Source organism: Coturnix japonica, chromosome 3, assembly GCF_001577835.2.
Source record: "Coturnix japonica isolate 7356 chromosome 3, Coturnix japonica 2.1, whole genome shotgun sequence".
NCBI classification, from domain to species: domain Eukaryota; kingdom Metazoa; phylum Chordata; class Aves; order Galliformes; family Phasianidae; genus Coturnix; species Coturnix japonica.
This window is the reverse complement of record NC_029518.1, coordinates 46,884,375-46,907,320: the sequence shown is the minus strand read 5'-3', so window position 1 is coordinate 46,907,320 and position 22,946 is coordinate 46,884,375. Positions and strand designations below refer to the sequence as shown.

General features: G+C 37.9%; 2 protein-coding genes across 7 annotated transcripts; one reads left to right on the top strand and one right to left on the bottom strand.

Annotated features, from left to right (window-relative positions):
- Positions 1-12: 12 nt before the first annotated feature.
- Positions 13-5,445, bottom strand: GTF2H5 (general transcription factor IIH subunit 5). Of its 4 annotated transcripts, XR_004306599.1 has the most exons (4): positions 5,219-5,363; positions 4,964-5,080; positions 118-2,715; positions 13-27 (listed from the first exon to the last, which is right to left on the bottom strand). XR_004306599.1 is itself a non-coding variant. In XM_015858311.2 (3 exons), the coding sequence occupies exons 2-3, from the start codon at positions 4,996-4,998 to the stop codon at positions 2,535-2,537; spliced, it is 216 nt and encodes a 71-aa protein (XP_015713797.1). In that variant the 5' UTR covers positions 4,999-5,080; positions 5,346-5,445; the 3' UTR covers positions 1,698-2,534. The 4 variants fall into 4 exon arrangements, 3 of the variants coding, with proteins under 3 accessions (XP_015713797.1, XP_015713796.1, XP_015713795.1); XM_015858311.2 differs by lacking the exon at positions 13-27 and having other exon boundaries at positions 1,698-2,715; positions 5,346-5,445; XM_015858310.2 differs by lacking the exon at positions 13-27 and having other exon boundaries at positions 1,698-2,715; positions 5,340-5,430.
- On the top strand, positions 5,372-22,885 carry SERAC1 (serine active site containing 1). Of its 3 annotated transcripts, none has more exons than XM_015858305.2 (17): positions 5,372-5,456; positions 6,569-6,660; positions 7,980-8,016; positions 8,348-8,484; positions 8,762-8,851; positions 9,107-9,238; positions 11,297-11,418; positions 12,161-12,289; positions 12,529-12,642; positions 14,046-14,208; positions 15,854-16,004; positions 16,837-16,978; positions 17,723-17,823; positions 18,645-18,742; positions 19,294-19,476; positions 19,974-20,117; positions 20,397-22,885. In XM_015858305.2, the coding sequence occupies exons 2-17, from the start codon at positions 6,570-6,572 to the stop codon at positions 20,531-20,533; spliced, it is 1,971 nt and encodes a 656-aa protein (XP_015713791.1). In that variant the 5' UTR covers positions 5,372-5,456; position 6,569; the 3' UTR covers positions 20,534-22,885. The 3 variants fall into 3 exon arrangements, with proteins under 3 accessions (XP_015713791.1, XP_015713792.1, XP_032299436.1); XM_015858306.2 differs by lacking the exon at positions 5,372-5,456 and adding an exon at positions 5,614-5,715; XM_032443545.1 differs by lacking the exon at positions 5,372-5,456 and adding an exon at positions 7,221-7,342.
- Positions 22,886-22,946: the final 61 nt, after the last annotated feature.

Genomic DNA, 22,946 nt, shown 5'->3' with positions numbered 1-22,946 from the left:
CACGCCATTTAGAGCTACCCAATTTACCTTTGTGTCGGGAGCCTGCTTTGGCAGGGGGGTTGGACTCGATGATCTCTAGAGGTCCCTTCCAACCCCTACAATTCTGTGATTCTTTACCCAATGGCAACCCAGCCATCACCAGAAGGATGTTACAGTCCTCAAACACTAAACATTACAGCTGAAGAGGTGTTTTTTGGAAACTAGATAGTCCTAACATTAAGCAATTTATTTTCTGTAATTAACCTGCTTATTTCTGCCACACAATCAGAGAATAGATTATTATGATTTTTTTTTCCTATATGAAAAATATAACCACTAGAGTGCAAAGTATCACAGTGTATGTCCTCACATTAAAACTTTTATTATAGAAATGTGTTAACTTTTCCTTTGGACAACTCAGGAACTGTTTTTGTTGCTGTTGGCCTCTTATTTATACTCACTGAAAACGATGTGGCTTGATACAGAGCAACTCTGAAAGCTGGGTGGTGGTGTGGAGACATTGAGACCAAGCAGTAACATCTGAAAATGACAGTTTCAAGCTGCATTATTATAACGTGGGGGGATTGGCAGCCTGACTACAAAAAGAAAACATGAGGTAACTAAAACATCTAAGAAATTTCAGTTAAATAAACTGCATTCCAAACTCTCCTGCACTAATGTCTTTCCACTGGGATTCTTTGAAGTTAAAATAGTTCATCTGTAGCTTAAAGCATTTCCAGAGTGAGATATTAATGCTTCAAAGCACAATAAAACTGTGACCCACCATTACCTATGCTGCAGCAATTCTACAAAAAGCAGTTTAAAATGTTGGTAAGAGCTCCCCTTACTGGTCTGCCTTGAAATTGTTAGGCCCACACCTCTTCTGGTACAAAACGAAGATGTAAAGGATCAACTCTATTCACATTAAAAGAGATTAATATCATATTTCTATCAGAGCACCTATTACTTAGAAATGTCTTGTTGGTTGGTAAGTCATAAGACCAAAGATTTAATTTAGGAAAAATCTGTTTTCCCATCACTGAAAACCTACAAAGTGTATTGAAATACTTACGTATAGCAAACATAAGCCTTGCCAATGTCTAAGTTATACAACAGACATGGAGATCTAATCCTGACATAGCGAGTAATGCCTCATTTCACTAATCATTAAGCAATACCAGCTTTCATGGGATCATTTGTGAAAGTCAGTGCAGAGAGAGGGCTCAAATCCTCTGTGGAATTGGGAAATTTGGAAAGATTTGTTAGAAAAGCTCACTAATTTTCTCCAATGGCTTATTATCTGGTTGGAAAAGCCTCTCTTTATGTACATATTTATATATAGACAGCTATATTGCAGCAATGCAGTTTTCCATCAATATTATTTTCAGAGACCTACTTTTGAAGGCTCAGCTTGAGAGCTGACTGAAATTTGACGCTTATGGCAATGATGCCAACTAAGAAAAGTTAAAATAAACCACATTAATAAAACCATGAAATCCCATCACTTACATAGAAAAGGATCTTGTTAATGCACAGAACTCTGTGAGGTCACCTCAAGTACATGAGAACAAACTAGAAAGATGTTCTATCTACTCATTACACATGCAGATTTTTTACACTTTCAGTGTAAAGAAATGAGGACTTATCTTTGCAAGTTTTATCAAAGTGGCAATAGGGGGAAAAGAGCTAAAACAAAAACAAAATCAAATTTCTTCTTATTAAATAGAGCAATCAACTCTTTATTTTCGCCTTCCTATTCTTGCAATTACATATTAGCATCAGTAAAAACAAACAAAAAAAAAACAACCACACAAGCAGTTATATCTAAAGGATTGGTCTCAAGTTGGTGCTGCCCCTTCAATTTGCCACTGTTGATATGCAAATAACCAGTTTACAACTCAGTGTTATGATGCACGATTCACCCGGTGTCAAAACCTTAAATCCTCACCACCACTCCCCAAACTCAGAACAACACAGAAATGTTAATGCTGGTAAAAGTAGGTAATTATTATGAGGTACGTGTAACATGTGTGACAAAAAAATAAAGCCAAACTATTATTTTGGTATCCAAAACTCATAAAGTTAAAGAAGTATTTGATTTCATCTGACCATGCCTCCAATGTATGGGGATGCTCCATCAAGCACAGACTTGCTTTACATTCAATCAGTCACTCTATAAGCAAATTTAATCAATTCCACAGGAATATAACACATCAGAAAGGTTCATAAGGGATTCCAATACAGAAACATCACTCATTTCTGGGTCATACCATTTCACAAGATAACTCTAAAGGAAAACCAGAAATCACGCATCAAAAAGACCCCTCTGCATGTTCTTAAGTGTATCATTTTATGGATTTTAATAAAGACACTATAATATTTCAAAGTGAGAAATAAAATTCAGTTCAAGAGTATTTTGGCTATGAAAATTACTCACTTTCTGAAATAGCCACTTTAATGCAGAACTTACTAACCACAGTCTATTAAAACAGTAACAACCCAAACTACTGAAATTTGCTTTTTCAGAATTGGCAGCAATCTCATTTCTCATCTTTTTACTTCTGAGTAATAGGAAAAGAGTTTTGGTCCATTAACTCGCCCACTCTCTCCTGAAGGAAGTTAACCAGCTCTGCTAATACAAAGACATGAGTTTCATCCAGGTCTTGTATGATGAACTTCTTTCCCAAAGCATTTGACTCATCCAAGTAGAGCAGAAACTGCTTCATTGCTGGGTCACTGCAGAGACAAATACACATCAGATTCCACCTCATTGTAATAAGATACAGCTAAAAATTAAGAGCATCCTTTTAAGACATTCTCAAAGTTCTTAGGAAAATTGTACCAACTTCAAGAGCTGCTCGCAATCAAAAGAATGTTAGAAGAAAGACAAGGTTTACACAAAGAAGCAATGAAAATGATACCAAAAGTGGGTGGTCCTCAGTCTTCTTCCACACACTCTTTTTTATGGGTGCACAGAGGTTTATTTTTGCTTGTTTCTTTCAGATGTACCTTACCAACACACTATGAGTACCAGACAGCATAAGCTGGTGTGCCCAGGCATATGTCAGGCAATACACACATATTTTCACATAATCAACATACAGGAGTGCACTCAGTGCCAGTAGATGTACGTTACAGCAGAAACACCGATCTTATTCAGCATTTGAAGATTATAATCCTTGAGATTTTGTCCTCAGAACAGTTTAGCTATATACTGGAATAATACAGAGGGAAGGAAGAAATCTGTATATTATCAGCATTTCATAGTTTTATTTTAATGTTTTACTTTAATGTTTAACACATTCAGAAGTATTTATTTTTTCCAAACTTCTTGCTGACTTTTTACCTAAGATGCCCTGGAAAAGCTGAGTTGTGAAAAATTGGTATCTGAAAAGTAAACAAGGGGACAGGTTTGTAATCTGCTCTCAGGATGGACTCATCAGCTACCATTATGCAAAGGCAAGAAGGAAACAAGAAAGCAACCAGCAGCTAGAAAAGCCAACATAAAAGTGAGTTACCCAAGGGGCTGTTCAAACTCTGATGGCATAACAGATGCTACAGACTTCTTGTCAGGCAAACTATTTCCTTCCAGGGAGGATAATAAAGTTTCAAGCTAATACTAAATGGGAAATGATCACAATATTGTACAGGAACACACAAATCTTCCAGAGCAAGTAAAATAAATTACAAAAAAACTACAAGGCTGTACTGTCTGCTTGAGATATTAGAATTTCTTGTTTTGCTAGTCAACAACTCTGCTTTGGGTGTCTTGAGAAAATGCAGGAAGGCCATTTCTTGCGTTCAGGTTTATCAGCATAGTAGCACGCAGCCAAATTGGAGCAGAGAAACTTTTTGTGATAGTGGAATTCATGCTCCAAGCTGCTCATACCAAACTATGAGGCATTCAGATGTGAGCTGGCTAATGTCCAGTCAGCTCAGAAGTAAACCACAGTAGGCAGACAGCTGTATGCACCATGAAGGATGTTCTGCACTCATGCAGTTACAGTCTGTTAATATGTTTACAATTTAAACATACAGCAGAAATCCTGTACATAATGTAATGATATATAATGACTCCACAAACCTTGAGTGACACTTTCTTTAACCTGGAGGTAATTCTTATCAGAACCTTAGTCTAGGGACTTCAGACTGTATAGAAACAAATGGACTGCACGGATATGAACAGCTTACTGTCTGAAATTATGAGCATATTCATTTTAGAGTAGCCAGCCTTGAGTGTGCGAACTGGAATTGATAAAAAAAGAAAACAAAAGACGAAGCATGGACAAATTTCCCTTTAGAATCAGAACACATCACCCAGGATGAAAACTAATTAACATTATTTACAATATAACAAACAAGATGAATACATGATGGTTAAGTCTAAGCAGAAAACAACATATCTGAAAATATGAGTCAGGAATTAAGATTACCCACAACTGTCTCTCTCCTTCTTCCCTTAAAAACCATGCCTTTCATCTGTCTGTTTGCTCAGTGTCACAGAATCACAGAATGACCCGGGTTGGAAGGGACCTCAAGGATCATGTAGTTCCAACCCCCCTGCCTGGCAGGGCCACCAAACATACACATTTACTAGATCAGGTTGCCCAGGGCCCCGTCCAACCTGGTCTTGAACACCTCCAAGGACGGGGCATCCACAACCTCCCTGGGCAGCCTGTTCTAGGGCGTAACCACTCTCCTAGTGAAGAACTTCCCCCTAACATCCAACCTAAATCTTTCCTCCTTCAACTTGGATCTATTGCCCCGTGTCCTGCTATTGTCAGCCCTTTCGAAGAGTTTACTCCCCTCCTGGGTGTAGGTTCCCTTCAGTTATTGAAAGGCTGCAATAAAGTCACCCCGCAGCCTTCTCTTCTCCAGGCTGAAGTTTACAGCAAATACATTTTTGGGTCTAGACTCTTAAAAGCACCTAAAGTATTTCCAGTCCTAAAGAAACAGTTGAGTAGATGCTGATGCTGTCACTAACCATTCAATCAGGACGCCCTTCAGAACATTCACCATCCTCGCAGCTCTCACAAACGCTGCAAGGTGCGGGTGGCAGCAAAGACTCCTGTTTGAGGTTACAGATAACAGCAGATGAAACCTGTAAGACAAAGAAACGCTTTAGTTGAACTCAGCGACCCAGGACCCCCCTCGCCCCGCCAGCACCCAGAGCGGCTATGCCCCATCCCCCCACCCACTCCTCCGACAGCAGCCCAGCCTCCCGTTGCCGTGTGCGAACCGTGGCCTTGCGAAAGGCGGCCGGGGCGAAGGCAGACAGGCTCCAACCCGTCCCTAGGTTAAACCGAGGACGGCGAACGAGTAGCTCCGGCCCAGCAAGCCCAACCACTGCCCCCACATACACGTACTACGCAAGTGCAGCCCTCGCTCCTCCTATTGCCCTCCTGACACTGTGCGGCGTGATGACGTTGAGTGCGTGAGCGACGGTGCCGGCTGCGAAGGGAGATAGGAAGCGGAAGGTACGGGTAGCGCTGTGGAGAGAGGGGGATGGCGGCGGGGCAGTAGGAGGGGCCAGGGATGGGGTCTGTCCGTGGTCCGATGATTGTGTTTGTCAAACCTCAGCCTTGAAGCCCCTCCTGGCGTGGGGCTGGCCGCTGGCATTGCCCCAGTTGTGCGGAGGCGACCGCAGGGAGAGCGTGCTTATCAGAAATGTAATAAATGAAGTCAGTGGATAAGTGCAGTGCTGAAAGGAGACAGGGCAGAAAGTTGGTGCATACAGTAATCGGTGCTTTCACATGGCCTGAAATGCCTCATTGCTTAACACTACAACTGTACATTCATTGAACCTCAATCTGTAGATGCTAAAATACATCCCTTATTAACTGTGATGTTACAGGGTATGTCAGCAAGAAAAGACAAACGTTTCCAAATCTGACTTGCCTACAATGTATATGAGTTGTTAGAGCCTGCTAAGTCAAAATACAAGACTTGGGTGTTAAGATAAAATTAATTATGAACAGCTAATTACTAAGTCATATGCTGTACTCAGCACTGTCTTCATGTGAACATGATGCGTTTAAGTGAGGATTACTAAGACATTGGAAAAGGCCTCACACAGAATCACAGAATTGTAGGGGTTGGAAGGGACCTCTAGAGATCATCGAGTCCAACCCCCCTGCCAAAGCAGGCTCCCTACACCATGTCACACAGGAAGGCGTTCAGGTGGGTCTTGAATATCTCCAGAGAAGGAGACTCCACCACCTCCCTGGGCAGCCTGTTCCAGTGCTCCGTCACCCTCACTGTAAAGAATCACAGAATCACTGTAAAGAATCACAGAAAAATGCCTCTGCCTCAAAGCAGAGCAGGTAGTCAGAGATGGATACTTACCAGTATTAGCACAAATATGTAATTGCATGAAGATTTTCTGTAAACTTTTGCTGTAACCAAAATGCAAACTACTAAATTCAGGAGTTTATAGGCTTTTTAATTTTTACTTAGAGTGCTTTATAACGCACAAAATGACATAAATATGCTTTACAACCTTTCCTGTAAAAAGGGAAACATGGCTACAAGTTTTCTGTTGTAATTGCCAAATCAATTTATTTATTTTTTTCTTTTTCTGAATATACAGAATGTCAGTGGCTGCTTACTGCATATTTTGCTGTAGACAAATAGGAACTTCTGGCCCAGCCACCAAACACCACCCATCTTGGAATAATATAAGTAAGTACAGTTCTGTAAGTATCAATCAAAGGTGTTATTAAAAGAAGAAAAGGTCTGTGTGGGTGTAACACTGTGCATGATGAAGTTGACAAGAAGAGACATAAATCTCCACATAACTTGTGATCAAAGCTTTTATTTTCCTGAAGCGGATGTCTGCTTCTGGCTTGCTTTGCATTGCAGTAGTAACACTAGATTATGTAGATGATGGAAGTCCCACCAAAATACAACCTCATTAAATTATTTTAAATTACTTCTGTTTCATCTTTGGTCGTTTTTTAATGATTAGCACAGTGAAAGCATTGCATCCATAAAGAGTTAGTAACAGAGCAGCAATCGAACAAACCTTGTTTCTCTCTCCTTCTGTACTGAATTTTTTTTCCTCTTCTTTAAGTTCTATGATCATCCCTGCTTAGTTTCTGCTTTCTTTAATGCCTTGTGTATAGAACTGTAAGAATTTTTGTTTTAAGGTGTATTTTCCAGCACTAAAAGACAGGACATTTCTTACCATTTCTGCTCTATGGGAATCACTGCATTTTTTTTGTTTGTTTCTTCTTTGCCAGTTATTTCTTTGGCATGTAACTGCTTCTTGTCTGCATGCCACAATTCTTAAAGTCAGAAGCTGATGGCAGTGGGTCTAGGGCAAACCTCCTTCATGCTGAAGAAAACCAATTATTCATGATAGGTGAGATACATTCCATTGGGTTTGCTGCTACTCATAGCAATAGAGTTGCACTGTACTTACAACCTTAAGTCTAGATAATCAGCTGAACTTCACCCAGCACAAATAATTCAAGTCTGACATGAATCCTCACATTTAAAAGGGAAGGTGCTGTAAGTGGCATGTGTTTATTCAACTCTTTGCTCTGTAAGTTATATTTTTCAAGAAATTCCACTCAATCTATTTGCTTAGGGAGATTCTGCAGGGATTTTCATGTACACTGAATACCCAGTCAAGAAGAAAAAGTTGACTCCTTAACATAGTGTGGAGGTTCAAGCAAATGCTGATGATATAGACAGAATTTTTCCTGTTGATTCTTGCAGCTGAGCACAAAATGTAATTGATGAGTAGCAACACTCAAAGTAAGTAACAGCAGTAAGAAACATTTTGTTGCCTTGATTAAGAAAGCAGGAAATTCTAATTCTGCAAGATTTTATTTAATTTTAAATTTAAGTTGTGATTTTCTAAAAGCCAGACAAAAACAGAAAAAAAGCTTATTCAGAGTTCCTGAAATTCCTACTGTCTGATAATCACACGTTATCTATTTATACTGACTTGATACATACAAGTTTGTTTGACATGATCTTTTTCATTTTTCAAGGAAAAATTGCAAAAGTAACTGGATCGCTTATACTAGGGTAAGTTGTAACCAGCAAGCTTATATGTAAATTACATATACAGTGAAAACTTCAATTCACGTTACTTTCAAAAAGTGTGACAGTATTTGAGGAGTTTAAATATGCTGTATTTTTGAAGCATATCTTCTGGTAGATTGACTTGTTTTAATTATATTAGAGTCCTTTTTCTGTGCTAAATTGATGTAATCGATGGACTTCTATGTATTTGGTAAAATCTGGTATTTGTAATTAACAAATAAAGGATGATTTATGCCAAAATCATTGTTAAGATAATTTTGCCTTTATCTTCCTCTTTTTTAATAGTATTCACATAGTTTTCTTTCATTTAAAGAGGTTTTGTATTCATTACATATGAAGTTTGGTCCTTAAAGAAGTTACTGCAAATCGATACTCAAGCTATACATCAAGAAAAGCTTAAATCCCACGTGTATATATGTACATCTTCTCTAAATCGAAATGAATATCAAGGTAAGATATGTCACTGTTTTGAAACGAAAGATAAAATTAACAGCATACAGAATTTCTGGACTTTACTTGTATAGCCAGATACATTTATTGAGATGTGACAAAAATAGTTTTCTTTGCAATGTCACCTAATTTATTTTTCTTGAAGATATATATCCATACAAAGTTATCTCAAAGTATAAATATGACTATCTGAAAAGAAATAAAAGCCAGCCAGCATCTTGAAATAATTTGCAATATCTGTCTTTCAAACTTAAATAATCTAAAAATGCTCTTTTAGGAATCACATACCAAGCCAGAAAAGAAATCCATAGAGCAGTAAGGAAAATACTCGAGGCAGAAGCTAAAATTTTCCGGAGACCTTTTAATGGTAGGTGTGAAAAGTGTGGCTTTACCTGTGAATAGTACTCTATAGAAAAACCTAAACCAGGGAGGTTGTGAGTGTCATTCTGTCCTATTTTACTGCAGCAATTTGATGTTAAAATATTTCTCTGAATTACTACTAACAACTAATTTTGAAGCATTAAAAAGAACAGATTATTTCTTTTTAATTCAGTGAAATAGAAATGTGCCTGTTAAAATGCTCATTAGGAATAATTTGGGTTTTATGTGTTTTCTGCTAAAGAACGCTTTAGTACGTTTGATGGAGAAGATCATGAATGTGCATTATGGCTCCTCTTGAAAAGGACTCAGTCAGAAGACAAAGAGGTCCGACTGCAGGCTGTGCAAGAGCTGGCAAAGAACACTCACTGGCATGGTAATGTATGCTAGTGTAGCTCAATTCATCTAAAAAAAAAATGTAACAATGTCTCCATTATCTGCTTCTAAGCTTCTGCTGCTACCTTGGAAAAATTTCTAGTATCTGAAAGAGGTGTAATTTGATCCAAAATTAGTTTTTCTTTACTCTGTAAGCAGTTTTTTTGTTCCTAATACTCTTCCTCATTGTTACAATCAGAAAGATCAACATGGTGGAAGGGTGATACAGGAGTATAATAGCAAAGGGACTAGCATGAATGGAATGGTGTTACAAAGGAAAAAGAAACATGCTCACCCATCTCCAAAGACCTAGGCTTTCAAGGAAAACCCCACAAGAGAGGGATCTCCAGAAAGAGATGCTTTCCCAGTGGCAGTCAGCCCTTAAATGAGCCTTTAGGCCTTCACCTGTGCTCTCAGGGCTGACCAGATCCTTTCAGGCCTTGACTCAACAGTTACCATACACAGCACATAACTGCAGTGTGGGCCTCTCTCTACTCCCCCACCAGATTATCAGGACCACCATTTAGAATAATGCTGCCTTGGTGCTAGAGAGAACTTCAGGTTCGTTAGCTCCCTGGCCTTTTGGAGATGTTAAGAATGTCATTGGTTCTGGTAGTAATTGCTGTAAGGCTCTGCCAGAAAGGGGTTTAAAGCCATGGTTCAGTTTAAAAAAACAAACAAATAAATAAATAAAATTGGTTAGGTGATGATAGGTAACCACAGCAAAACAGTGGTGACCAACTAGAAATAGAGGACTTGCAAATACAAGCATTGTAAATAAACCATTTTCTGTCCTAGTTGTTACTGTTACCTTAATACTGAAACATCTTAAGGATTTTCACAGATGTATTCCACAGAAAAAAAAAATACTTTGATTTAATGCCATGGTATCATCAGTTACATTATTATTACATTACATGTCATAAACTCACCAATAAGTAGGAAATCTTCCCCTTTGTTACTGTAACGCTGTAACAGGATGGAAAGTACAGTGATAATAGCTGTGCGGCAAAATCTTTGGCTACAGCAAATGAGAATGAGCTGCAGATGCAAAAATGAAGGAAAAGAGCTGCTTACCCTTGGAAGGCCTTAGGAGATGCCCTCACCTCCACTACCAACTTTTAAATGAGGTCTGGGAAGGGGTGGATCCTGATTCCACCCCTTTCAGTCACTCAGGGCATTGCATGCACCTGAGCTCCCCTGGGTTAGCTCTGCCTTCCCACCAGGTGCTCAGTCACTGTTTCAGGCCATGACTTGCATTTCCACTGCAGTAATCTACTTCAGTATCTTCTTAAACATACTATAAAGCATGGTATAGAACTTAAGGTTCTCCAATTCTTCTTAAAGCAGCAAATGTCCTTGAACTCCCAAGTAAAGTGTATATATACACACACTTTTCTCCACTCCATCACTAGTCTGTGTAAACAACATAGCACTCTAACCCACTCTGATTCTAGTAGTAGAGTCAGTTAACATCTTGTGCAATTCCACACAGTCGAGTGTATGTTGCTTCAGACCACCAATTTCAAACTCTAATTATCCCAAACTATTTACGTGAAAAAGTTGTTGAAAAAGTTGAAAAGTTGAAAACTTGAAAGACAGATGTACCTAAACTCTGTGTGCTAATTCAGTATGGCCAACATTCATGTGAGAAGGCTGCTAGCAGATGTTCTCAGTCAGTTTAAAACTCAGGTTTTTAATACTATGTGCAGGAAAAAAAAATGGCAAATTTTTACTCTAGGCAAGGTTTAGGCTTGAATTGGTAGTTCTTGCATTCTTTTCCACAGTAGCAATACTGAACTTTTGTTTTCACAAGTGTTCAACTCATATGAGAATCTTTATCTAGCATATTTGTAATCAACAGGTCTGTTTTGTTTTAGCATAGTGCTGGTCTAACAACTGCTATTTTTGCCTTCTGGAATTTGTGACTACAAAGTCAGAGCTTATTAAGGAGACTGCAGAGAGGTTTTTCTTAACTTAGAAAACAAATTAGAAATTAAATACAAATGATATATCTACAATCAGTTTTAACCTTAATGCTGGAGTTCTTGTGCTACAGATTATCAGTATGGTACAGTTGCCCAAACCTGTGATCAAAGGACTGCTATAGGTTTGGCTCGATCCAAAGATATCGACCTTCGCTTTTTCCTGCCTCCACCATCATTGCCAAAAATGAAAAATGTAAGTAAATGGAAAAAAGGTACCAACTGACTCTTGCTTGTCTTTAGTACTTTCATTGTTAATGACCATACTAAAACAGAATTCTTCAAAAGTAAAAAATGAGTACTAAAATGAAAACCAAAGCATCACTGTAACACACCTCAGGATCATGTCTGTATTAGTGAATTATGTGATGCAAAGAGCTGGAGTTGGATTACTGTTCTTTGTATGTCCAAACTACACATTCAGCAGCAATGTAATTTGTGCAAATCATGAGTGTGATGCATACCCTGCTGTCCATGCCTAAAAGGCAATGCACTAATATTTCAGTGATCGTAGATTGCCTTGATGACACTGACAGAATCCTACATGTAGAGAGCTCTCCTGGAGGACCTTGCATGTTCACTGCTAGTGTGGTACTCTAAGTAATGCTCTGGCACACAGCTTTAACTTTCATTATGTCAAGTATGAAAACCCTTTTGAATATACTATATAACTCCCAAGTGCAGATACAAGGCAAAACAGCCACAAAGTATGAAGCTTAAGGCTTACTTTTCATCACCCAGGTGGCTGGTTTTAGTATTAACAACCTCCAAAATTTTATGGGAATAAGTGTTAAACCCAAATTGCAGAGCGCTGAAGTCTAGGTCTTACTAACATAGCTTCTTCAATATTTAAGATCTTTGTTTTCTTCCATGCTGTGTTTTGTTTCAGAATTAAAAAAAAAAAGCTGAATTAAACTATTTGTGTTTACTTCTCACAGGACTGTCTCATAGAGGATGAACTTCGTTTGCTCTTAGTTTCTTTACCTCAGTCTGGTCTTGATCCATGTGTCAAGTACTTCACATCTCTTGCTTTACGTGAAAGTAGTCAGACTCTTGCTGCTCAGAGGGTGAGTTCCCACTTACAGAATAGAACTGTTTGGTTTCTTTCTTCCTTCAGAGCTCAAAGACACAAACCTATTTCCACTGTGCACGCTGCTATATAATTTATACACTTAAAAATGCATATGTGCTGAGCACTCCTTAAGAGATTTCTGTAGATCATTACACGCATAGCATTCTAGTTTAGAAATGTTTATTTTAGGTAACCATTTGGAACATGATATAGTTTTACTGTTTCTCCTTTCAGGGAGGCCTGTGGTGTTTTGGGGGAAATGGACTTCCATACTGTGAGACATTGAGTAAAGTTCCTTCAGAGACAGTAGAACTCTTCTGCCTGCAAGCTTTAGTGCAACATTCTAAGGTAACTGTCTTTTTTAAACTACATTTATAAATATTCTTTTCTAAGGTTGTAATATATTGGGAAAGAGTTGCCCTTCTATCGTCTCCTAGTTGCTATCCCCTCTATAAGAACTTTCAGAGAACTCATACTGACATGGACCATAAAGAAGCATAACAAACTCATTTTTCTGATGCCAGTTGCCTCTGTAGCAATCAGGAAGATAAATGCAGTGGAATGACAAAACAGGACGTGTAATAACAAAGAGACTAGCACTACGGAAAGGTGTTACAAAGGAAAAGAAAAAGTGCTCACCCATCTCTGAAGATCTAGGCTCACAGAAAAAAATTCCACAAGAGAAGAATTCACAACCAGAGAACAGTGGCAGTCAGCCCTTAAATGAGGTCTAAGAGAGGTGCAGCCAGGCTCCACCTCTTCCAATCATACAGCTGGATTGCCTTCACCTGTGCTCCCAGGGCTGACTGGGTCCTTTCCTCAGGTGCTCAATCAGTGATTCAGACCTTGATTCAACAGTTACCATACAGCCTCTAAGTTCTATTATTATTTCTTATTAGCCTGTGTAAGTTCCTCGAGTTTCTCAGAAGTCTTGAACATTGAAAAATAGTACAGAGAATGCTAAATTGTTGTTTGTAGTAGGAATTAATAAAGTGTGGTTTGCTAGTATTCCTTTCACAACTTCCATATGCGTAGAAATTCCGATGTAGTCTAGATTTTTTATATTCTAGATTTTCCATTCAATCAAGTTGTGACTGTACTTACACAGAATGCCTCTGTCTTCGTTAGAACTTCATACCTGAGGACGTAACAGTTTCATGACCACAATATATTGTTAAGCACTGTAGACACGTTCAAGTCACAAGAACTAGATCAGTATTGGTGGTTGATGCTACTACTGATCAGTCTTTGATCATCTGCTTGAACTAGAATCTATCATTGCCCTTAATATCAGTAATGATAGCGATGCTATTAGGAGAGTAAAAATGCGTGTGTATTTCAAAGAGGAAGTATTCTAACAGTTTCGCTTTAGGTGGTAGACAGTAAGAGGCTTCCATTGGCAGTGCTTTAACATATGCAGGCAGTTGTCCTGTTTAGATTCTTATCACTTGTAATTTGGTCATGCTAAATGGATATCAGTCTCATTTTCCTCTGATGTGAGGAGAGTATAGTGATGACACTTAGTATCTTTCAGGTTGTCAATCGATACATACCATGCATTCAACACAATAAAGTATTTACTCCATCTTGGGCTAGGGAATAATAAATATTAAATGAATAAGAACTCTTATGTAAGAAGGGCCATATTATATCAGCTCGTAAAACTTCTCTACTTTCTGTACTAGCAGCATCACAAGGAAACTTTTGCAGAATATCTAATTACTGTCATTGTGTTTACTGTATGATGCTAGGTTTCATCTCACTGTGATAAAATTGAAGCTCACGGCGGCCTTCAGCTGCTGCAGAAGATATACCAGCTACGTAAAGATTCTGCAAAAATACAGAGAAACATTATTCGCATTATTGGAAATATGGCTTTGGATGAACGTCTTCATTCATCCATAGTACGTGCAGGTAAAAGGAAAGCAAGCACAAGCTGCCTGAATACCAGACTGCCAGTTCTATATTCTGAATTTTTCACTGAATTCAGTGCTATTGTAAAATGTAAGGGACTGTGATGGTGGTTTGTTTTTTATATGTATGTTTTGTATGAGTGTGTATGGCTTTTTTCTTGTTTTTTGTTTCTTTTTGTTAAATAAAACAGAAATAGTTTAGACAGCATTGGTTTAAGAACTTGTGCATGTTGTCTAGATGATATGTGTCAGAGCTAGAGGCACTGTAAGTCTTTGAAGGATGGTGAAAATTGGGACTTCTGATGTTTAGTTCAAATTACAGACAAAAATCTTTTAAATTTCCTGCTCTCACAGATCATCTATGTCATCAGTCTTTTTTTTTCCAATTTACTGTGTTTTAGTCTCATAAAGGAACAGATCAGCTTGTAGTCCTTGTATTTTGGAATAAAATAAAACACGCCTTCCCACTCTCCCTTGGTTTGCGTCAAACTAGTAACTAAGAACAAATGACAGTAGCAGGAGGCAGAGATGAACTCGCACAACCTCTGGTGCCTGTGGGTGCCCTCGCATCCTGCTGTTCATGCTTCTTATTCAGCTGCTCCAGTTTGCAGCCCAACCCTTACCCAGCTCGCTCTTGCTGAGGAAGTTTTCCACCAGATTCTTAACAGCACTTCAGTCCGCTCTGTGAGCAAGTTTCATTTGAGAAATTTTTCTTCACAAATTCTTTTTTTGTCAATTTTTACACTGTTCCCATTTGTTCTTGTATGTATGTATGCTCTGAATATTCAGTTCTTCCCTATCTGCTTAGATTTTAATGATTTTTCCTCATTCATCACAGATCTTTACAATCATTATGACTCAGTTTTCTCTAAAAGTATTTTAAGTGCTCTTTGTGTTTTCATGTATTCCTTTGCATGTCTCTGTACTCTGTGAGCATCCTCATCCATGTCTGAAAACCACTAAGTTTCGTTTTCAGGTAATAGCCTGTAAAGTGTTTATTTTTTATTATTTATGACTTAAAGCTTCATTGAGGAATGTGTTCTGTAAACTATTCTTTCACGTTTCTCGAGTGTAAACAGAATTTTTTGGTTTTGTTTGTTTTAGAATAGCATGAGAATTTTAATTACATAAATGTTTTTGCACTCTGGAATTTAAAATTAAAAGTCATTGTTCAGAGCAAGCATCAATTTTTTCCACCTGCTCTTATTCCTGTGTGCTGTTCCCTTTCTTTCCTGTGCTTTGAGTTTCATTTTCTCTCTGAAACATTCATTATCACTGTCTGATTTGCATCTTGGCTGCAGAAAGAGAATCAAGACCTGTTCTCTGTCTGACTGCTGCACTGACCTGCTGATACACTTTGTTTTCCTCCTAGGAAGGGGTTCTGCTTCAGATTATAAGATAAATAGTAGCAAAATACATGACCTCAACACCATACTGGATTTTTTTATTTTGCCATTTCCACTTATCCAGCATTGTCTTTCCTGCACTAAAGAGAAGTGGGTTAAGTAATTTATTTCGGTATTACCATTCTTAGATTCTAATGCCTGTTTTCATAATTACTGCTGCTATGATGATGTTTGTGAATTTTCTTGTTGGGATGATGTTTCTCATTACTTAACTTGCTACTTTATATTTTTTCAATGTAGGTTGGGTTTCTGTACTTGCAGAAGTAATGAAATCCCCTCATGTCATTCAGTCTTCTCACGCGTCCAGAGCTTTGGCTAACCTAGACAGGGACACAGTGCAAGAAAAGTATCCAGATGGTGTTTATGTCTTACATCCACAATATCGTAGCAGGTAATGCAGGAGAAACTGTACATGCTGTAATTTCAGCTATTTGCTATAATGTTCAGTTACAGAGATTCAGAAGAGTGGATGCAGAGTGCAGCTCTACTTTTGTTACCTGCTCTTCTGGTTCTTGATGGATTGACTGGACTGAACGTAGCTCCTCTAATGTGAGAACAACAGTTGTGCTCAGAGCTGTCCATAGCAACGAAAAGAGTGTTCCTGTATTGCTTGGAAAATCTAGACACAAACCATTAAATGAATTATGGTTTTGCAGCCATTGTACTGGCGTGTCTTGGGTAATTGATAATCATCATCTTGGGTAATCATCAATAATTGATGCCTAGCAATTATTCTGCTGATAGCAGCCCATTGACCTCAGCTACAGTAAAAGAAGCTGAGGCTTCTTTTTTTCTTTGTAGAGATTGTTTATCTGGGACTTAAGCAGTCTCCAACATGGCATGTCACTTAGCAGTAACTATTCTTGGGGTCATTTGTGTTAGTAGAGACTGTGGGATCAGACAGTGAAGGTCTCACTAGGCTGCATTAATAGTAGTGGGAGAGAACATTGTTTTTCATTACGGAAGAACATGAAACAGGAGTTTGGTACTTTACGTAACTCTTTCAAAATCTCTCTTATGGGTGAATCTGTGTTTTTCATCTTGATCTGAGTATCTTCTGTGAAATATCATGCAACGTCATGGCATGTTGTCCATAATACAAGAGCCTATGTATAGTATTTGAAATAACATTTAGATATCCCCTAGGATAAGCATTCTGTCTAAATTTAATTTGCTAAAAGAATGTCTGTCATCTGTCTTTTACAAATGCTTTTCTACGTCAGTCAGCCCATCAGAGCAGACATCCTTTTTGTTCATGGTCTTTTGGGAGCAGCATTTAAAACCTGGCGACAGCAAGACATTGACCAACCTGTGGATAAAAAGGCTTCAGAAGTGCAAGAGGAATACAGCCAGTGCTGGCCAAAGGTAAGAAGACAGTGCAATTTTCTCAAACAAATACTGTTTTTTCATTAGTGGGAGCTGTCTAGAGAATTAGATGACTTCTAATCTGTTTTAGAAGTAGCACATTTTGTGTTCTTCACATGGTTTTTGTTTGCAAAATGAAATTTTCAACAGATTATTCTTGCAAAGGAAAATCTCTGCTAAAGTTAATGCACTCAGTGTCATTCTTCTGGTAGCGAAAGAGGAGGCAATGTACACTTTCCTCATGCTCTCATTCTTTTAAATGAAATTCTACCATGTAGAAAAAGATACGTGGAATCACATTTTTTATTTCTTACATGAATGTCTGAGTACCTCAGTTTTTCAAGTTTGCCTTATAAAAATTATTGGTAAATAAGTAATGACTGCTTCAAGCAACTCACATTGATGTAACCACTGAAGCATATCTGCAAAACTTAAACTCATCAGTCCCATTGGCCATTTTCATAATTGTTGTTCTGCCTTGGAGAGGGAGCCAGGGATGTGCAAATTAGCAATCCACTCCAGCCTTTGCCTTCATTTTGATTAGAAAATTGTCAAGGGTTTGACAGTCTTTAATAAAAAAACCAAACAACAGTGCAGGTGTAAGATGTGTTTGAGGATTCATGAAGAACAGAAGTTGAACTTGATACCACCTTCACGATAACAGCGCCATTGTTGATAAAGTGTTTGCAAGAGTTTTTCTATTACTTAAGTAATAATCTCTTTTTGGTGTTTTTCTTTGTTCAGACATGGCTGGCTTCAGACTGTCCCACCCTTAGAATCATATCTGTGGAGTATGACACCCGTTTGAGTGACTGGAAAGCAAAATGTCCTGTTGAGCCTCACAGGTAACAAATGCATGTCTGTGATTTGGAGGGGTGGACAGGAGGGAGACCTATAGGGCTAATTGTTTGAATAACCTATGGTGAAACAATGAAATTAACTTTTCTTGTTGTATTTGAAAATAAAATTTAGAAAAATTGTTGCTAAAGTCGTGGTTTTCTCAAGCTTTTTATCCTCATGAGTTAACTTGTGTCAAATTCTTAATTTCTTACAGACTGCTTCATGTGTCTTCATTGTCTTCAGTGTCTGCAGGCACTAAGGTGGTCTATTGATTTAGATATAGCATTAGTTAGTTATAGTTTTGTTTCTTTAGGGGAATATTTATTAAGCTTAAAATGACCCAACAGTACTTTGTAAGTATAACAAAAGACTTGCTGTCTTATGACTTGACATTATCAAGAAGATAATGTATTTTTTATCACAGAATGGAAAACTGCATTACCTGCAATATATGCTTACCCATGTATATAGTAGTTGATTATTTTATAGCTTGATGTGCTTAATTAAAGGTGAAAGACATCTTTTGCTTTTGTAAAATGATAATACAATTTCATAAAGATGTGAAAACCAATAAGTGAAATTAAAATAGCAATTTCTAGCAAGATCAAGAAACTGAACACATTTCAATTGCCGTTGTCCTTGTGAAGCTGACCTTAAAAAGTTCTTGACATCTTTAGTTTTCAGTGTAGCAACAACAATTAAGTAATCAATGTTTTATTTACTGAATTCACAATTGTAAAATTCCAGCATTGAAAGTTTATTCCCTTTAAGGCTGGTATTCAACTTACCATGTTCCTTTGTGCTTGTGTTTGTTTATTCCTTACAGGACGTCTATTGCCTACAGGAGCAACGAGCTTCTGGAGAAGCTCAGAGCTGCTGGGATTGGAGAGAGACCCCTGGTGTGGGTGTCACACAGCATGGGCGGTGAGTGCATTGCCTGTCTGGCAGAATGCTTTTATTTATCTGCTGTTACATTTCAGAATGAGATTATAACCAAATCCAGTTTGAAAGGCGGTTATTCGCAATATTTGGTGATGTAGAACACTTGCAAAGATCTGAAAATGTAAAATAGATGCCAGTTTTCCTGCTGTGTTGTTTTCAGTAGCACACACATTTTGAATGGATTTTTATTCCTGTTTGTTTGTACTGTGTTGATTCAAAAACACAAAAATCAGTGAATTGAAATTCATGCAAGTGGAAATTCAGAGGCAGAATTGTCTCCATCGTCTGGCATATATTAAGCGTCATTAGTAACAAAGCAAATAAAAAAGCCTATGGACTGGGATTTATGTTGTTCAATTAACATTTTATTTTAATGCCTCAGTTGTTTTTTCCAACCTGATCCGACATATTTGACACGCTAAGGACTAATCAAATGAGGCAAGAGTACGGTTAGTTGCTTCATGGCTAATATAGCACCATCATTATTTTCACAGTGGTTTAAATCGGTGCATTAATTCAGATTCTGTTGCCAGGTCTTCTAGTGAAAAAGATGCTGGTGGATGCTTCCAAGAATCCAGAAATGGATAAAATTGTAAACAACACGAGAGGAATCATATTTTATAGTGTACCTCACCACGGCTCCCAGCTGGCTGAATATTCCATAAGTGCCAGATATCTTCTCTTTCCTTCTGTGGAAGTTAAAGAACTCAGCAAGGGTATGTTACGCTTTGCTACCATTTAACAGTAGAGATCTCTGCTAATCTATTCATGATGCTTTGTTTCCTCTTTTTTTTTTTGTTTGTTTGTTTGTTTTTAAATCATGCTATCAGAAAAAGCTGGATAAAAACTACATATGCCGTTTTTATACTTAGTGTTGTGGGTTGAACTGACAAGAGTAGCTTTTCTATTTGATTGCAAGCATGAAGGAGAGTAAGAGAATCAGAACAAGTTTATAGAAGAGTAGTGTAGGTCATTTAGCAAGGTAGTAATGTGTGCTAGACTTCAGACTTCTGTCTTCTATATAAATTCCACATTATGCAGAAATAAATGTTACATATGATTGCTGGAAAAAGGAATTAGATACAGAGCACTACTCCTTCTACTGGAGTTCTTAATTTTTCCAAAGCATTGTATTGGAATTGTAGTTTTGCAGACACGAGTTCTAATTTTCTGTTCAAATTACACTGCAAAAATTACGTTATTTTTTTTACAGATTCTCCTGCCCTTAAAGTGCTGAATGATGAGTTCCTGTCTTTTGCCAAAGATAAGAAATTTACGGTACTGAGTTTTGCAGAAACCTTGCCAACGCATATAGGCAGCATGTTGAAACTGCATGTCGTACCTCTGGAGTCAGCAAGTAAGTCAAATGGTCACTTAATTTTCTTTAATTTTATATATATTCCTGTAGGCATTGATAATAGGGGTTCTGTGGTAGGAAGACCTAGGAAAAAACATCAGTTATATTTGGGGTCTTTGTTTAAACTTTTGACTGTCTAAACTCAACTAACTGCCAAAGCAGTTAAAGGGAAGACGGGGAATTGCTTTTGAGAGAGCAGTTGCTTAAGCAGGATGTGTTATTTAGTCTAGCTAACCTTACAAACTTTGATCATTATTTCTTCTTTTTTCTCTCTCCCAGAGTTGGGTATTGGAGAACTTATTCCAGTGGATGTAAATCATCTTAATATTTGTAAGCCAAAGAAGAAGGATGCTTTCCTGTACCAGCGTACATTGAAGTTCATTCAAGATGTTTTAGCCACTGACCTTGGGGAATGAGGTTTTTCCCATCCTTGCCTACTTCTCTTTAGTGTAACACAGTAACTTCTCCTAACAGTTGTTAGAGGATCTGCAAAGATACTATGTATGTCAATAGTATCTACTCCTAAAACAACTTTTGGTGCGCCTTGAACTTAAGAGAAGTCCCTAACTTATTTCTGAAATCTATTCAAAACAAATACAAACTGAAACATCCTCATACAAACCTGGCAGAAAGAAAAGGAGTGTTGGCTTAGAGTAATCATGATCTGTTGGCAAACTGTGTGCAGATTGCTCCAGCAATCTGGCTGAGAATGGATGGAGATGTCCTTCTGGAGTAACACAGCTAGTGTATGGGGGATGCCCAGTGCATCTCCTCTTAGCCAAGAAAGGTTGCTCTGAAGGTAGGTGGTCTTCAGTAATGTCTGTACGCATCTGGGACTGTAAGTCTCATGATTTGTGTAAGAAACAATTGAGATGGTTATTTGTTATGTCAAAGGTGGAAGGAAGCATGTGATTGCCTTAAAGCTTTGGTTTACTGTCTGTGTTTAGTATGACAGAAGTCTCAGAAAATTCATGTGTGTGAAGGTAGCATTTTGGTTAGTGGCCCGATTATGGACATTTTTCTAATTCGTTGGTTTTTTTTTTTTAATAGACTTACCCAGGTTTGTTAGCAAAGGCAGCATCTGTCTTCTGTCTGAAAAAAGAGATAAAAGCTTCACTAATTTCGGGAGGTTGTCTTGCATAAACAACCGTGGTTGATTTAATCCATTTGTATAAATGAGAAGAAAAACAAATTAAGAAAAAAATCACAAATGTTTACATTCTTGTACATTTCTCTTTGAATCTTAGGGAATGACAAGATTACTTTCTGTAAGATAGTGTGTATCAAGTCAGACTGAGTGCAGTTCTGTGCTCGGTCATTTGCAAGGTACAGAAGGGAGGCCAGGATGTTCTTCTTGAAAAGCTCCATAGGATGTACTGAGTAGGTGTCCCCAGCTCACATTACTCGTTTAGATAGAATAGAATCATAGAATCACCAAGGTTGGAAAAGACCTAAAAGATCATGCAGTCCAACCGTTCACCTATTACCAGATGATCTTCAGCTGATTTAAAAAGAGCACTGAAGATGCTCTCATGGGGTAAGACAGCTGCAAACCCCAACAAAGAAGCTGATGCTTGGAGTTTGGAGCTCAGATAGAGGGAAAATTAAAACAGGAAATAAAAATTGGGTGATTATATGATCCCAATCGAAATGCAGAGGGTTCCACAGTGCTCAGAGCCCAAGTGCATTTATTGGTGTAGATACAGAGAAAGACAAAAAGGTGTTGTCTTACCAGAGTTTGTTTGTGTTAAGGACACCTTAACAGCACTTATAAGAAATACCTATTTTTAGAAAAATAATGGCAGCACTCCGTCACTTTTTTAAAGTCCCAGGTAGTTTGTAAGAGAAGCCCAGTCAAAGTGCCATTTCTTTCCTACCTTCCTTTCTACTCCCAGCTCTCTCTAAAGACAAACAGGGTATGATTAGACTGTATTTCTGTGGCTGACAGTTTGTTAAGTAAGGCCTGTATTGATGACAGGCAGAAGATATCTCTTAGCATCACTTGTATGATATGGATCTAATCTTACCAGCCTTAGAATAATGGCCCTAAAAGCTACCAGAGAGATGCAACACAGTCCTTTATGGGTTTGGTGCAGGTGTCATAGGCCATTGCTGCCCTGCTGGGTTCTGAGGCAGCTTTTTCTATTACAGAGAGAACACTATGTCTAAAAACACATTTTTTGGAAGTCGAGTCTTGCTGAAGTTGCATGATACAATTCACAACCCGCAGAACTACAGAGAATGTGCAGCACTACACTCACAAAAGAGCGTTTTTCCCTGTAATTGAGATGTAGGAAAGAACATTAGATGGCAGTATTTCAGGTAGAAAGTGTAACAGAATTGTCATAACTTCTGAAGGGGTTTATCCTGTTTAAACTGTGGTTTAAACTTTAGAGTGTAAATATATTAGAACACTTTGTACTCACAAAGTTGAGAGTATGTCAATCCCATTGCCAGCAGACTACTACTAATAACTGTTCTTGGTGTGACAAACCTTGTACTGATTTTAATGGACTTCTTTGGCATGAAGGGATTCAGATCATTGATGTTACACATTAATCTTGTTCAGTAATGCATCCGTGCTTTGTTACTGGAACTGGAACTCTCAAGACAATTTTCTCCTTTTTGTTATTAAATGTATACATGTGTAACCTTTAAAACTAATGTTTTCAGTTGTGCTTTTTTGGGAATATAGTAACTAAATGTGTTTTTAAAAATGCAGTAAACATGCCACAAAATATATTAAAGGTGATTGACTGTATAAAGAATGCTGTGGTTTGTGCTTGCATTTATTGAAAACCTGTTTTGTAGTGATGGTCTCATGCTGGA

Excerpts from the sequence above, each read along its gene's own strand:
- GTF2H5 (XM_015858311.2), bottom strand. The coding sequence starts at position 4,998 with ATGGTGAATGTTCTGAAGGGCGTCCTGATTGAATG. Across the intron at positions 2,716-4,963 it reads AAGGGCGTCCTGATTGAATG|TGACCCAGCAATGAAGCAGT; the intron begins GTTAGTGACAGC and ends TTGTCTCTGCAG.
- SERAC1 (XM_015858305.2), top strand. The coding sequence starts at position 6,570 with ATGTCAGTGGCTGCTTACTGCATATTTTGCTGTAGACAAATAGGAACT. Across the intron at positions 12,643-14,045 it reads CTTTAGTGCAACATTCTAAG|GTTTCATCTCACTGTGATAA; the intron begins GTAACTGTCTTT and ends GTATGATGCTAG. Across the intron at positions 19,477-19,973 it reads AGTTAAAGAACTCAGCAAGG|ATTCTCCTGCCCTTAAAGTG; the intron begins GTATGTTACGCT and ends TTTTTTTTACAG.